Source organism: Heteronotia binoei, chromosome 1, assembly GCF_032191835.1.
Source record: "Heteronotia binoei isolate CCM8104 ecotype False Entrance Well chromosome 1, APGP_CSIRO_Hbin_v1, whole genome shotgun sequence".
Classification (NCBI taxonomy): domain Eukaryota; kingdom Metazoa; phylum Chordata; class Lepidosauria; order Squamata; family Gekkonidae; genus Heteronotia; species Heteronotia binoei.
The window spans coordinates 133,894,959-133,909,678 of NC_083223.1; the positions used below are offsets into that span (position 1 = coordinate 133,894,959).

The 14,720-nt window shown below is 43.7% G+C and overlaps 1 protein-coding gene across 2 annotated transcripts in view; it reads right to left on the minus strand.

Annotated features, from left to right (window-relative positions):
• The window catches only part of SYNE1 (spectrin repeat containing nuclear envelope protein 1), a 621,543-nt gene that overhangs the window by 89,004 nt on the left and 517,819 nt on the right, over window positions 1–14,720 (minus strand). For both annotated transcript variants that reach the window (XM_060240915.1, XM_060240910.1), the window contains 4 exons: window positions 12,088–12,322; window positions 10,728–10,922; window positions 8,627–8,752; window positions 2,113–2,268 (listed from right to left, as the gene is read on the minus strand). In XM_060240915.1, coding sequence (XP_060096898.1) covers window positions 2,113–2,268; window positions 8,627–8,752; window positions 10,728–10,922; window positions 12,088–12,322 — 712 coding nt within the window. The remainder of the gene's footprint in view (window positions 1–2,112; window positions 2,269–8,626; window positions 8,753–10,727; window positions 10,923–12,087; window positions 12,323–14,720) is intronic.

Genomic DNA, 14,720 nt, shown 5'->3' on the forward strand with positions numbered 1-14,720 from the left:
ACAGTAGGCAGTAATAAAAGACTAACAGAGATAACAGGGCAGCAATTTTTTTTTTTAAAAAAATGGAAGTCTGGCAAACAAAAGATCTCTGAATATGAGACCAGAATGACTCTATTCTGATCTTAATTTGTGGGCTAAAAGAAGATTGGATAGATACAAACTGGTCTTAGAAAGAAAATACCACTCATAAGTCCTGCTAATTTTCAAGATGATTGCCTAAAATCGGTTCAAGGGATTCCTACTTACTGAAGCTTCTTCTTCTTTTCTCTAAGATTCAGGTCGTTTTGAATTTACATGAGCATCTCCACTGAGGAAGTGAACACTTACAAAATGACTGCAAGCTCTTATTTGCAGGGTTTTTGTTTTGTTTTTTTTAAGACAGAGGTTATACCACATTTCCTTTTGTGGTTCTCTAAGCTCTAGCTCTAGAACAAGTAGGTTTCTAGCTGCTCTGCTTGTAAACTTTGCTGCAGCATGAAAGCTGCCCACCACCAGAAAGTATAATACTGATAAGCCAGTGATCACAGCCAGCATGGCATTTCTTGTGTTTCTAGTCTAATGAATAAAAATGATTGGCTTCTTGGGTCAGTACAACAGCCTGGAGGATCCAACTGAGAGCCAGTTTGGTGTAGTGGTTAAGTGTGCAGACTCTTATCTGGGAGAACCAGGTTTGATTCCCCACTCCTCCACTTGCACCTGCTGAAATGGCCTTGGGTCAGCCATAGCTCTGGCAGAGGTTGTCCTTGAAAGGGCAGCTGCTGTGAGAGCCCTCTCCAGCCCCACCCACCTCACAGGGTGTCTGTTGTGGGGGAGGAAGGTAAAGGAGATTGTGAGCCGCTCTGAGACTCTTCGGAGTGGAGGGCAGGATATAAATCCAATATCATCATCATCATCATCATCATCATCATCATCATCATCTTCTTCTTCTTCTTCTTCTTCTTCTTCTTCTTCTTCTTCTTCTTCTTCTTCTTCTTCTTCTTCTTCTTCTTCTTCTTCTTCTTCTTCTTCTTCTTCTTCTTCTTCTTCTTCTTCTTCATATGTGCTATAAATTAATGTCAAACCAAACCTGTATTCTGGTTTAGAGGTTCTAGTTAGGCGTTTGCAAGAAAAAAAAATCAGTTCTCTACCAATTTGCATCCACTGGACTAAAAAATATTGGTATTCCGGAATATTTCCTAAAACTGGCATTGGTATTGGACTGGGTTTATAGGTTTATCATTCTGTGGTCCTTAGACCTGCCATACAGAAGGAAAATACAAATATACAAGGTTCCAAAATTTCAAAATACTTAAAAACATTAAAAACAGTTTAAAATTTTATCTAATATCGTTACCGTTACTTCCTACTATCTAACTACCATGCAATTTCAGTAACTTGAGTATCAATGTACAAACTCTGCCTACTTGGTAGGAAATCTTGGGGTGTCTCTCAGATAGAAGAAACTCAAATTTAGCCTTTTCTGGTATTGTATTGGTATTCAGGCAAATATTTGGGAAACCCAAATTTATTTGGCTCCATTGTACCCTATAGGAACCATTCCCATAGGTATAATGGAGAATTTCACTTGCCTGATTGTGTTGGTGGTGGCACAACTTGCCAAGTGAACTGAAGACATTTAAAGTTTAAATGCCTTCAGTTCAGTGGCTGAATTGTGCTGCCATGGTGGTGAACTGAAGGCATTTAGATGCACCTAATAAAAGCCAAATAATAACAGCCTGTATTTGGGCTTGTCTATTTTGGTAGCCCTGAATAAATACCACCCCCCCCCCAAAAAAAACCTGATAAGGTATTTTGGGATGTTTATTCGGCTTGATATAAACTAAACACGCACCTCTAGTTCTAGTGCAGTCAGAGCTTTGAACAGCAAAAGCAGCATCTTGGGCAACCTCTGTTTGTCTCTAACAACAGAACCTCATAACTTCTTCTATCAACTTTGCTCTGAAAATTAGCAGTTTATTTGTTGAATCCCAATATTTATTGAAGTAGCTCTGAGAGCTGCACAGTGTTCTCCCCAGTTCCACATCAAAACACAACACTTCAACCATTCCTCTGCACTGGTTCTCTACCAGTAGCCCCAAATTTCTTATCTTCTAGTCCTTAATTCTACTTTACCTGGTGACACAACTCTTCCCATTGTCTGTGCAGAAGCTCGATGCGCTCGTTGAGAACCAATATATCATCTGCACCGATGTAAATGGATAGGTTCTCCTTTAATACAGTCAGGTGGGCAAGATCATCTGTCCATCCCTCAGCAGCACTCTCTAGCTCCTAGATTTCAAGAAAAAACAGCTTAGGGAGTTTTCAGTGCAATCCGAAGAACACTTCACCAGGAGTACGCTCCATTGAAAAGACATGGGTAGTATTCTGAGTAGATCTGCTTAGGATGCCTCAAGGTACTCACCAGTTTTTTTTATACTTTTGACTAAAACTCAAGAGTTCCTGCCATTAACCCTAGTTATTACCAGAGCAGTCGCTGACACAACAACTTAAGAAAGACACACACCCAATCTCAATGGAAAACAAGCAGGCCCAAACCAAACACACACACACACTCACAGAAAAGCAGGGAGAGAGAATAAAACCCAGACTGCTCAAAAGAACTCACCAGCAGCCAATCTTGCAGTGAGAACTTTCCCCGTAGGCTCTGCAGGACAGCTTGGTTTAGATTGGTCTGCCCAAAAGAGCTCACCCAGCAGCCAATTCTGCAGGGAGAGTTCTCTCCACAGGGTCTCTGCTAGGAAGCCCCATTTAGACCTGATTACCCAAAAGAGCATGTCTAGGAGTAGATCCTGTATTTCTCCCTGCAGGCTCTGGCTGGGCAGCTCAGTTTTGCTGGTGATTCCCAAATATACCTGGGATTTTTTATGGTTCTCCCAAAAAATCCCAGATATATTTGGGAAGCTGAAATATACATGGAAAATGCCCAAAAAGTTTTTTTTCTTTTTGGTATTTTTGTATTGAGTGTGTGTGTGTGTCTTCATCTGGAAATCATGGCCACTTTTGGTGACAGACCCCTGCTGCAGGCTTGGAGGATATTCAGAGAGGTGGCAGATAAAACCTGCCCTTGCCCTCCTGACTACTGGTATTTCAAGGAGGTCTCCCATCCAAGTACTTGCCAGTCAACCCTCCTTAGCATCTGAGATATGATGAGATCAGGCTTGCCTGAGCTATCCAGGTCAAAGCAAGGTATTTTTTGGTCATATTTTCAGTTTGGGTACATCTGAATGCTCCCCAGGGACCAGCCACTCACCTTACCACCAAGGCCTCCAGACAGCAGCAAAAAGGAGCTGCCACTACCCTCTCTCCATTTGCAGAGTCCAAAGGCATCCTCCATCTTGGGGCATCCTCCAGGAGGAAGGCAGGACCCACACTGTCAGGGAGGCCTGTAGGAGCAGGGTGTTCTGCTGGCCCCTGGCTCTGGAAGCCCAGCAGCACACATACACAGCCTGCTGAGCATGCAGCCCCCACCAAGGGAGCTCTGCCTGGGCACTGCCCAATGTGCACACCTCCATGGCTCAGAGGCCACAGAAGTTTCTTGCAGGCCCTGTGAAGACAGCCAAAGCCTGCAGGAGCCCTCCTCCCTGTGGCTGACCAGGGTGGAGATGGAGCAGTGCTGCCTCGGAAAGCCCTGTGCTGGGGAGACCTCCCTTTTGCTTTCCCAGCTGCATGCAGAGCATTCTGGCTGCCATAGCCCTGACAGACATAGCCCAGGAACCGATGCCTGCTGCCCTTCCTCCTCCAAGGCCCAGGTGAGGTGCAGGGCCGAGAGCCAGGCAGGGACTGAGCCAAGAAATGGGACACTCTCGCTGTCAGAGGTGGGGAGTGTGCAGCCTGAGGAATGTGGCGGGTGGCTGGCTGACTTGAGTGTGTGTGAGACAGCCCCTCACTTATTTAAATGCCCCTAAAAAAAAAAAATCCTGGCTATGCCCCTGTTGAATACACACCCCTAAACAGAACTCCAGATGGATGTTCAGATCCTCCAGGACACATCTAATAATCCTCCAGGGAGCCTTCTTGCAGCCTAAGGCAACTTCCTCCAACTTGATCTTCTGATGGAGGAAGGCTTCAGACTTTACTCAATCTTTATTGCATTCTCTGATTAAATGCAACCTAGAATGCTAGAATGTGCTTCACAAGCAACTGCCTTTGAAGACTGTTTTGAAGCTTCAAGTATTCACTATTCCCTAGTTTGCTTTCAGGTATAATTGAAAGTGCTGCTAATAAAAATTTACACAATCTGGAACAAGGATATCCAAAGATCTTCTTCCTGCACAATGATCAAGACTGTCCAGACTACTAGTTACGATCTTCTTCCCAAGGCCTGTTCTCTGTGCTCTCATCTACGGTGAGGCAGGTGTTGACCAGATACATGGCTTTTTCCAGTGGCATCTTGTCTTTAAAATGCTCTTCCCCCTGAGGTTTGCCTGGCATGTATTTTAGGCAGCCAGTCAAAATACTAACCGAGGGGATCAATCTTTTAAAGCTGTTTTTCTGGTCTGTTCAGCTCTAATGTTGTTTTATAGGAATCATTTTTGGCTGCTGAATGTTACTTTATGATGTTTTTATTGCTGGCTTATTAATGACAATTATTATATTGTGGTATTTATGATTTTATTATATTGTTTTTGCATTGTGAGCAGCCTCAAGTAGGTCTCTGGAGAAGTGACATTTTCTAAATAAATGAATTTCTGCTCTGTATGCCCTCATCATCTGAGGTCAAGTGGATGAGCACCAGAGACAGGGCTTTCTTAGAAATGGCACAAGGATTGCCAGGCCAAGCCTAACAACAGGCAAGAGGTTTGGGGGCAGGGCTGAGGGGGCATTGGCATGAGTATGAGACATCACTTTTGGGGAAAACCCAGATAAGATGTTAGCTCTAGAAATTGTAAAACCTTAGTTTTTGGAGATTCCTAGGGCTACTGCCATCACATCTGTTCCCCACCCCCCAAAGTGATGCGATCACACTCACAAATGCTATTGAGTTTTTCAAATCTCTAATGCTACTTGGAGCAGCAATTAGTAACAGGAGCCCAAGGCAAGGAATATCCTACTCCAACTGTAGGCTTAGCAGGATTGGATGGCACCTAGGTTGTGGAATTCCTTCCTAACAGAAGTTTGCTGGTGCAAACTTATTATTTTAGCAAGGCTTACATTCATATATTCCCAGGACTTTTGGATGCTTTCCTTTCTCCTCAGAATTTTATTTACCCTCTCGGCTTGGCTTCGCGAACGAAGATTTAAGAAGGGTGCAATAGTCCACGTTTGCTGCAGGCTTGCTGGTGGCTGACAAGACCAATGTGGGACAGGCAGGTCCGGCCACAGCGGCTGCAGGGAAAAGTCTGATTTAGGGTTGGTCCTGTAGCAGTGCGATTCTTCCTCAATCTCCTTTTGTCCTCAAGACCAGCTATGCGTGCGTTCTCAAAGGAAGAGACAGCCTGGTGGATGGTGTGCCTCCATGCTTTGCGATCTGAGGCTAGGTCAGACCACTGGTGATGGTTGATGTGACAGGTGCTAAGGGATTTCTTCAAGGAGTCCTTGTACCTCTTCTTTGGTGCCCCTCTATTTCGATGGCCGGTGGAGAGTTCGCCATACAGGGCAATCTTGGGAAGGCGGTGGTTTTCCATCCTAGAAATATGCCCTGCCCAGCGCAGCTGCGTCTTCAACAGCAGTGCCTCAATGCTGGTAACCTCCGCCCGCTTGAGGACTTCAGTGTTGGTCACAAAGTCACTCCAGTGGATGTTGAGGATGGTGCGAAGGCAGCGCTGATGAAAGCGCTCAAGGAGTCGCAGGTGATGACGGTATAAAACCCACGATTCGGAGCCGTAGATGAGGGTTGTCATCACAACCGCTTTGTAAACATTGATCTTTGTGCCTTTTTTCAGATGCTTGTTGCTCCACACTCTTTTGTGCAGTCGGCCAAATGCACGGTTTGCCTTTGCCAGCCTGTTGTCAATCTCCTTGTCGATCTTGGCATCTGAGGAGATGATGCACCCCAGGTAGCTGAACTGCTGGACTGTCTTCAGAACTGATTCACCCACAGTGATGCAGGGGGGGTGATAATCTTCCTGGGGTGCAGGCTGGTGGAGAACTTCTGTCTTCTTCAGACTAACTTCTAGGCCGAATAGCTTGGCAGCCTCTGCAAAGCAGGATGTCATATGCTGCAGAGCTGATACCGAGTGGGAGACGAGTGCAGCATCATCAGCAAACAGTAGCTCTCGGATGAGTTTTTCCATTGTCTTGGAGTGTGCCTTTAGTCGCCTCAGGTTGAACAGGCTGCCATCGGTGCGATAGCGGATGTATACACCATCGTCATCATCTAGATCTACTGCGGCTCTTTGAAGCATCATGCTGAAGAAGATCGTAAAGAGAGTTGGCGTGAGAACGCAGCCTTGCTTTACACCTGTGCCTATTGGGAAGGGCTCCGAGAGGTCATTGCAGTGTCTGACTTGGCCTCGCTGGTCTTCGTGTAGCTGGATGATCATGCTGAGGAACCTTGGGGGACATCCTAAACATTCCAAGATTTGCCACAGGCCTTTCCTGCTAACGGTATCGAAAGCTTTGGTAAGGTCGACAAAAGTCACATACAGAGCCTTGTTCTGTTCCCTGCATTTCTCTTGGAGCTGCCTGAGAACAAATACCATGTCGGTGGTGCTCCTGTTAGCTCTGAAGCTGCACTGGCTCTCTGGGAGGAGTTCTTCTGCAATGGTGGGCACCAGTCTGTTCAGGAGTATTCTGGCAAGGATTTTGCCTGCGATGGAGAGCAGGGTTATCCCCCGGTAGTTGGAGCAGTCTGACTTTTCCCCTTTGTTCTTGTATAGGGTGATGATGATTGCATCGCAAAAGTCCTGTGGTAATTTGCCTTGTTCCCAGCAGGTGACAAGTACTTTGTGAAGTGAGCTATGTAGTACTGTGCCCCCATGCTTCCAGATCTCTGGTAGAATTCCATCAACTCCCGCTGCCTTGCCACTTTTCAGTTGCTTGATGGCTTTAACAGTCTCTTCTAGGGTGGGGATCTCATCCAACTTTGTTTTCACCGGTTGAAGTGGGGTGAGGTGGATTGCTGAATCTTGAACTACGCGGTTGGCACTGAAGAGAACCTGAAAATACTCCGACCACCGGTTCAGTATGGATGCCTTGTCTGTGAGGAGCACTTGGCCATCTGCACTATGCAAGGGACTCTGAGCCTGATATGATGGACCATATACTGTCTTCAGGGCTTCGTAGAACCCTCTTAAATCACCAGTGTGTGCACACAGCTGGGTTCTCTCTGCAAGCTTGGTCCACCACTCGTTCTGAATGTCTCGAAGCTTGCGCTGGAGGTTGCTACATGCAGCGCGAAAGGTTGCTTTTTTCCCAGGACAGGAGGGCTGAGCAAGATGTGCTTGGTAGGCAGATCTCTTTTTTGCCAGTAATTCTTGGATCTCTTGATTGTTCTCATCAAACCAGTCCTTGTTCTTCCTTGTGGAGAACCCGAGGACTTCTTCAGAGATCTGCAGGACGGTAGTTTTTAGGTGTTCCCAGAGTGCTTCTGGAGAAGGGTCTGTGGGGCAACTGGGGTCCTCAATTCTTGACTGGGGCAAAGGCAAACCGTTCACTACACCGGGAGAGGAGAGGCTATGTATTGCGCATGCACTTTCCCTGGGGGGGTAGGATTCCCAGAGGGAGCCCACCCCCCACCCCCCTTTATTTACCATTGTAAATTATATACATACATATTTTAAATGCTTTCTTCTTGTTTCTTAACTTCTGATATTTATAAGGTTTTAATGATGCTTACGCTAATACTTATCCTTAGATTAATCGTTTTTCATCCTAATGTTACTGTTATCTTTTTTACTGCGATTGTCTTTTCTCTCTTTTTTGCAGTATTATGGGTTAGATTTTTTTTGTCTTGCTGTGAGCTGCATTACAGACATTTAACCGGAGAGGCAAGCTAAAAATGTTTTTAAAAAACACAAATAATAATATTTATTAGCTGGAGGACAAAGTACAGTTGTGGCCTAAAGCAATAATAAGATTAACTGTAGTTCAAAATCTGATCAAAAACATTACCTAGTGAAACCTAATAAGCAGGTAAATACATGCTCAAGCTAGAGTTACCAGATCTAGGTTGGGAAATATCTGGAGATTTTGGGGGTGGAGCCTGAAGAGGGAGAGGTTTCGGAAGGGGAGGTACTTCAATGGGGTATAATGCCATAAAGTCCACCTTCCAAAGTGGGCATTTTCTCCAGGTGATCAGTTTTAATAGCAGGAAGTCTCCAGCCATCACCTTGAGGTTGGCAACCCTAGCTCAAAGTGATCTCTAAGATGATATACTTAGAGCACATAGCTCTATACTTAGAGCACATAGCTCTAACATGGTGCAATATTGGACATAAATAGAATATTCAAATGCAATAACTGGAGCAATTCAGCACAGTGGCACTACAACATAGTGACAACTACAACATAGTCTGCTATTTCAGTGCAAAAAACTTCTATGTTAGTATGCTTCTATAGCAAATGTGATACAAAACTGTGGGACAGGCTTGCCTCACTTGCTTAAGAAAGGTTGCTATTGCTTTATGTTATTACAAGTATGTACACTTTAGGAATCAAAAGGCATTTTTGCCTGATCAATATTTACCTTGCAACGAATCTGTTCTGTATGGAGTTCATCATGATGGTCTGGCAATGGTAGGGAGAGTTTCTTCTTGAAGGATTTTAGTTTCCCCTGGGAATCTGCTATGCCCTTGTCACATTTTTCCCAATCCTAAAGGAAGGAAAAGGCATAAATTTAGTTTTTCTGGATGAAAGCATGGGGGCAGAGCCCTGACCTGGATAGTCCAGACAATCTCTATCTCATCAGATTTTGGAAGGTAAACAGGGCTGATCCTGGCAAGTATTTGGAAGAGAGACTTCCAGAGAATACCAGGGGTTGGGATGCAGAGGCAGGATATCAAGCCACTTCTCTGAATGTCTATCACATCCCAACAAGAGTCACCAGAGGTCACCATGACTTCCAGGCATGGGCACATAGACACACACATACATGCACAGACACACACACACAATGCAAAAAAAAAAAGAGGAAAGGAAAGCAAGAAAAAAAAAAAGCAAGCATGGGTGTAGAATAAAGGAAACAAAGCTGATAAAGCGTGCATGCACACAAAAGCTTTTACCCAGAATTTTGGGTATAACTTTGTTGGTCTTAAAGGAGCCACTGGACTCAAACTTTGCTCTATCACTTCAGACCAATGCAGCAACCCACCTGAATCAAAGCTATCTTTATAAGGATTTGATGTGATGCAGAAACATTTATTCAAATACTATGAATATTTGTGTATTTATAACTAAACCTAAGCAAATAGCTCTAACTGTGAAAATAAAAAATGTATTTAGAACACATAAATATATGTTATACATGGATACACAGTTGGATAACAATATTGAAGATTATCTCCTCCCCATTTACAGCTCTTGGCATCTCTTAACCTGGCCTACTGTTCAATATACGTAAGATAAATGGATTTACTTCTTCCCATTACATTGAATCTAAATTCATCTGAAATATCAAAAGTTGTATAGTTTCTTTTATGGTTTTTTTCAAGTCTTTCCACTTGGATGACAACATGCTGTAGAACTGTGTATATTTTGTAACTTCCCTGCAAAAACAGTTTCTAAAATGTAACACTCAGTTCTCACCCAAAAGCTTCCAGTATGGAAGTTGCCTAATATAATGACACTGATTAAATAATACTGTCTGCTTACAGTCCACATGTGACTTTATACAATAGAGGTAACAAAATAATAAGTTGCAGCATGGCCAAAAAAAGGCAGAACTTGCATTCACCAGGGAAAGAAAAGATTATAAATATTTAAAGACACCAGTTAAGGGAGGAGGAACATGGTTATCATAATTTTTATGCAACTATCTTGTGTGCACTGAACTTATTGTCAAAAGATTTCAGACAAACTCTACACTTTGGGATCTGTAAGCTACTCTACATCATGAAGCATCTAATTTCTTTAAATGCCTACATTATAGTTAGGGAGTTTTTTTTGGGGGGGGGAGGAGTAAACAGCTGTGATATATAAGATTTTAGAGAACAAAGTAACGATATAGAGGGGATACAAAAGGGAGAAGAGGAATTATGACATAATTGTATATATTATAGTCAATATTTTTGACCCCAAGTTCCATTTGTCACCAATTCTAAATAATGTTTATTAAGGCAGATGGGGAGGTTAAAATGATCCAGTGAAAATCAAACCAATCTCTCTGGTTGAAGAAGCTTCTAGTGTGGTAGAAGGCCTTTTGCCAGCACAAAACTATTATCAGCAGGACAGAGTTGTAGGATACAACCTAATGTTCAAACAGTGCTCAATAATTCATATTTGCCCCTTCTGTAACTGAAAATCCTGGGGTTCAAGGTTGTGAACCTTAAAAAAATTGGACACATCTAAGGTATTCAGACTAATGCTCAAGGAATCTTTAAAAAGCTGTCAACAGATAGAACATTAGATTTCTTCATAATTCCTCTTTTATTTGTAGACTTCTTTTAAAACATAACTACTAAGAATTATTGAAACATCAAACAAGTGGAAGGAAAAAAATACAATGTAACAATAGTTTCATTCTAAACAAAACATGATGGGAAAATAAGAACATGAGAAAAAATCTAATACCATTCCCATAGGGGCATGACAATATTATTTGAAGCTCTAAATTCATTACATAAACTTACTTTTAACAAGAATGTAAGCTGTTTCTTCTGCTCTTCGAGTCGAAGACTGGCCAATTTCCAGCGCTCCTGGATTTCTGAAAGTTCAGTCTGTAAGGCCACTTCTGTCTCTCCATCAGCACAGAGCAATAGCTGTTTCCCTCCTTCAACGGTTAAAATGTAGCTCCCTTGCTGTCGAAGAAGAACTTTCTCTTTAAGCTGTGAAAATCAATGATGTTTCCCAAGCATTACTTTCATAATACTTTCTTAGATGGAACAGAAGTATCCTAAATCCCAAGTTATAAAAACATTTTTTTTTATTGTTAGACAATTTTTAAAAAGTCTATGATAAAAAGCTACTGAATCAGTCAAGGAAAAATCATTGTTTACAATGCTCAGGTTTCTTAGCAGCAATATAATTTGATATTCATTGCTTTTCCAAGGCAAGTTGTTTTTCCATCTTGCCCTTGCTTCTTTTTCTCTTTATGAATCTTTTCTCTATTCTCAACTGCGCTCTTTTCTAGTACCTTCGATATACATTCCTGTTTGTTACTTCTATCCATGGTCTGCCAACCTGTAAGAGTTCTACCTCTAATGGGAACTGTGATTACAGGAATTGCACAGAACATATAAGAAGTATTTTTCTTATACCTTTATTAACAACTTTGTGAAGAAAGCACAAAGGAGCTTACATAGGACTCCAACTGGTCTCCAATTCAGTACTGATCAGGTCCACAAAATACTTAATCGTGGTAATGTTTCAGTGTCAGGTGCTTCTATTATAACACAAAATCCCCAAATTGCTGTCACTCGTTCAGAAGGCTGGGAAATGAAGAGAACCCCATGCTTGATATTTCCCTTCACTTTCTCCTCAGCAACAGGAGATCTTAGTCTTCTCTTTCTGCTTTATCAGCCTACCTGCAGGAAAGACTCTCTTCCTCTGGAGTTCTTTTCTTTCAGATACTACAAGTTCATAGCATTACAAGAACAATCCTAAACAGATCGATTTAACAGCGTTTACTCCTAGGAAAGTGTTCTTGAGATGGCATTGTATACTTCATATTTACAATGTTTAGTCTATCTGGTTTACATTTTAATTCAGCTTAAGCTCAATGAAAATTCAAGGGTTGCCTAATATCATATCTGAGAAATAAAAAACAATTAAATATGGATTATGGGCCACAGCCAGATATTTCTCATAATCAGATGTTATGCTGCAGATGTTAACAGTAGTTACTACTCATACATAAGCAAACTTTTCTAGTATTTAGCTTTTATGTATGTCAATAACTGCAGTGAATTCCAGCATCATAAAAGTAATAAAACATTACTTTATTGAAATGGATAAAACATTAATTTATTCAGATGGTTTGCCAAGATTTACCTGCATTTCGTCCAACAGAATTCTAGCTTGTTGCAGTGGAATGGGAACTTTGCCTAGCTCACACACAGTCTGACAAGATACTTCCACTAGCCATTTGCACAGTTTCTCAGCCATTTCTCTGTAGCGTTGCCACTGGTGGATCTGACTGTCAATAATACCCCTCCTTTGCTGGGCTCTGCGAATCACTCCCTGCCACTGGTTGCTGAGCAGGGTCAGTTTCAGATTAAACTCATCCCTGCATGAAACAGATGGAAGATAATAAACTTGAACCAACAGATGGAAGATAATAAACTTGAACCAACCCTGAACTTGAACTCAATGAAGCTGAACCCAATGAACAGTGTCTGCTCTTTTGTTTTCCCCTCTTGTTCTTCAGAAGCTCCTCTTGGGCATGTTTAATGACCTTGTTGGTGGACCAGGAGCAAATATTGAGGTGCAAGGATGACCCATCAAAAGTCCTGGGGGGTGGGGTGGGGGATGAAAAAGAAGGATCTAAAACTCTGGCAAATTTGTACCTCCCATTCCTTCACTGGTTACTTTCTGCATACGATGACTTGTTGCCACCAATAATTATGAGCTCTGAAGGATGTGTTCCTGCCTGCCTGAATTGCTCTGGAGGGATTTTGGCTATTAGGCTGCCATCCATTCCCATGACCTGGGGAGCCATTGCAAACAAGATATTAGCAAGAGTTCTGGCTGTTCCCTTGATCTGAGGAGCTGGCACAGACATAATATCTGCATAGAAATGGAGGGTCTGGCAGCAGAGAGCTCAGTTGAACAATCCTGGCTCTGGTGAGGCATCCCACCAGAAATGTGTTGGAGAGGCATCAGGGCAGGCAGCTGCCCTGCCTGAAGTCTTTTTGGAATGTCTTCATGACCTATGCTACGCAATAAACCTAAATGCTTTCTTTGTCTTGTCCTTGCTCTTCAGGCCACTTTCACTTTTGAAGAAGGAAGGAAGTTTGTCTGATGCGAAGCCGGCAGGGCACCCTATGCAGAAATAATGTGCATAGTCCTGCCCATGGAGAGTGGAAGGCATAACCCACTTCTGGATACCTTCTACCACCAAAAGGAGAGAACTACTAAAATCTTCACAGAAAGAATGGTCTGCAGCTCTGACTACAAAGTCTCAATTGGAGGAGGGGAATAGTTTTGATGAACAGTTTGACCAACTGTGGAAAGAAGACCCTTGAAAATAAGTCAAACTTTTGTTTGTTTAGCCTGCTGCTGCTGTACACCAGAAATATCAGGCAAATAAGTATAAAAACATAAGAGAAGTCATGTTGGATCAGGCCAATGGCCCATCCAATCCAACACTCTGTGTCACACAGTGGCCAAAAAACTCAAACACCATCAGGACACCAGAAGCCCTCCCACTGTGGTCCCTTCCCAAGCACCAAGAATACAGAGCATCACTGCCCCAGACAGAGAGTTCCAACAATATGCTGTGGCTAACAGTCACTGATGGACCTCTGCTCCATATGTTTATCTTGCCATGCAGAAGCTAGATTTTACAGGAAGTGGCAAGTGAAGGGGCTGGATGTCAGCTGGTGCCACATGTCAAGTGAGAAGCAGCTTGCAGGCATTATCATCCTCTCTCCCTGACCTCTTTTGAAGCTGTGGCTATACTCTCCCTGCACATTCAATCTTCAATTTTAGATTGGGAAACCAGATCTCTTGCCCTCTGCTGCTTACCTGGAGATGGGAGAAAAAGTCTGAGGGCACTGCAGGGGTGCAATCAGTATTATCCAACAACATAACATCACTTGGCATGATGGGGGTAGATGACCAACATCACCTAATGTCATGTTGCAACTTCTGGCATAACCCAGAAGTGATACGGTACTATCAGTTTGAGCAGAAGAAGAAGAAGATATTGGATTTATATCCCGCCCTCCACTCCGAAGAGTCTCAGAGTGGCTCACAATCTCCTTTACCTTCCTCCCCCACAACAGACACCCTGTGAGGTGGGCGGGGCTGGAGAGGGCTCTCACAGCAGCTGCCCTTTCAAGGACAACTTCTGCCAGAGCTATGGCTGACCCAAGGCCATTCCAGCAGGTGCAAATGGAGGAGTGGGGAATCAAACCTGGTTCTCCCAGATAAGAGTCCACACACTGTGGGATTGCCAGATTCTGATGACAACACCCTTTGTCCCCCTCAGGTGACTCCCAGGAATTGTCGTGAGCTGCCACAACCTCCACTGTGGACTCGGAGGCGGGAGGCCGCTCTAGCGAGACAGCTGAGAATTGGAGCTGGCCGCCCAGCACCTGTGGGATGGGAGGTCAGCAGGTCCAGCCGCCCCCACCACCCCCAGGACGTCCGGACAGCCGTCAGGAGGCGCCGAATCAGGGGGAGGACACATTGAGTGAGGAGGTCATGGATGCCACGGTGGGTGACCTCCGTCTGTCCACAGATGATGAGCAGCTTGAGTCCCCTCAAGGTGCAACACTGAGCGCGGGACGTGGGGAGTCCACGACTGGCTGCTCATGTCAGCATCTGACCCCTGTCTTGTTACACAGGTAGCCACACTGTGACACTGGTGGGCGACATGGTGGAGAACCTATGGAGGGCATCCCCACGCAGACAGTTGGCCCTAGCTCATCTGCGGACCCTGGATCTGCCGACATCCCCTC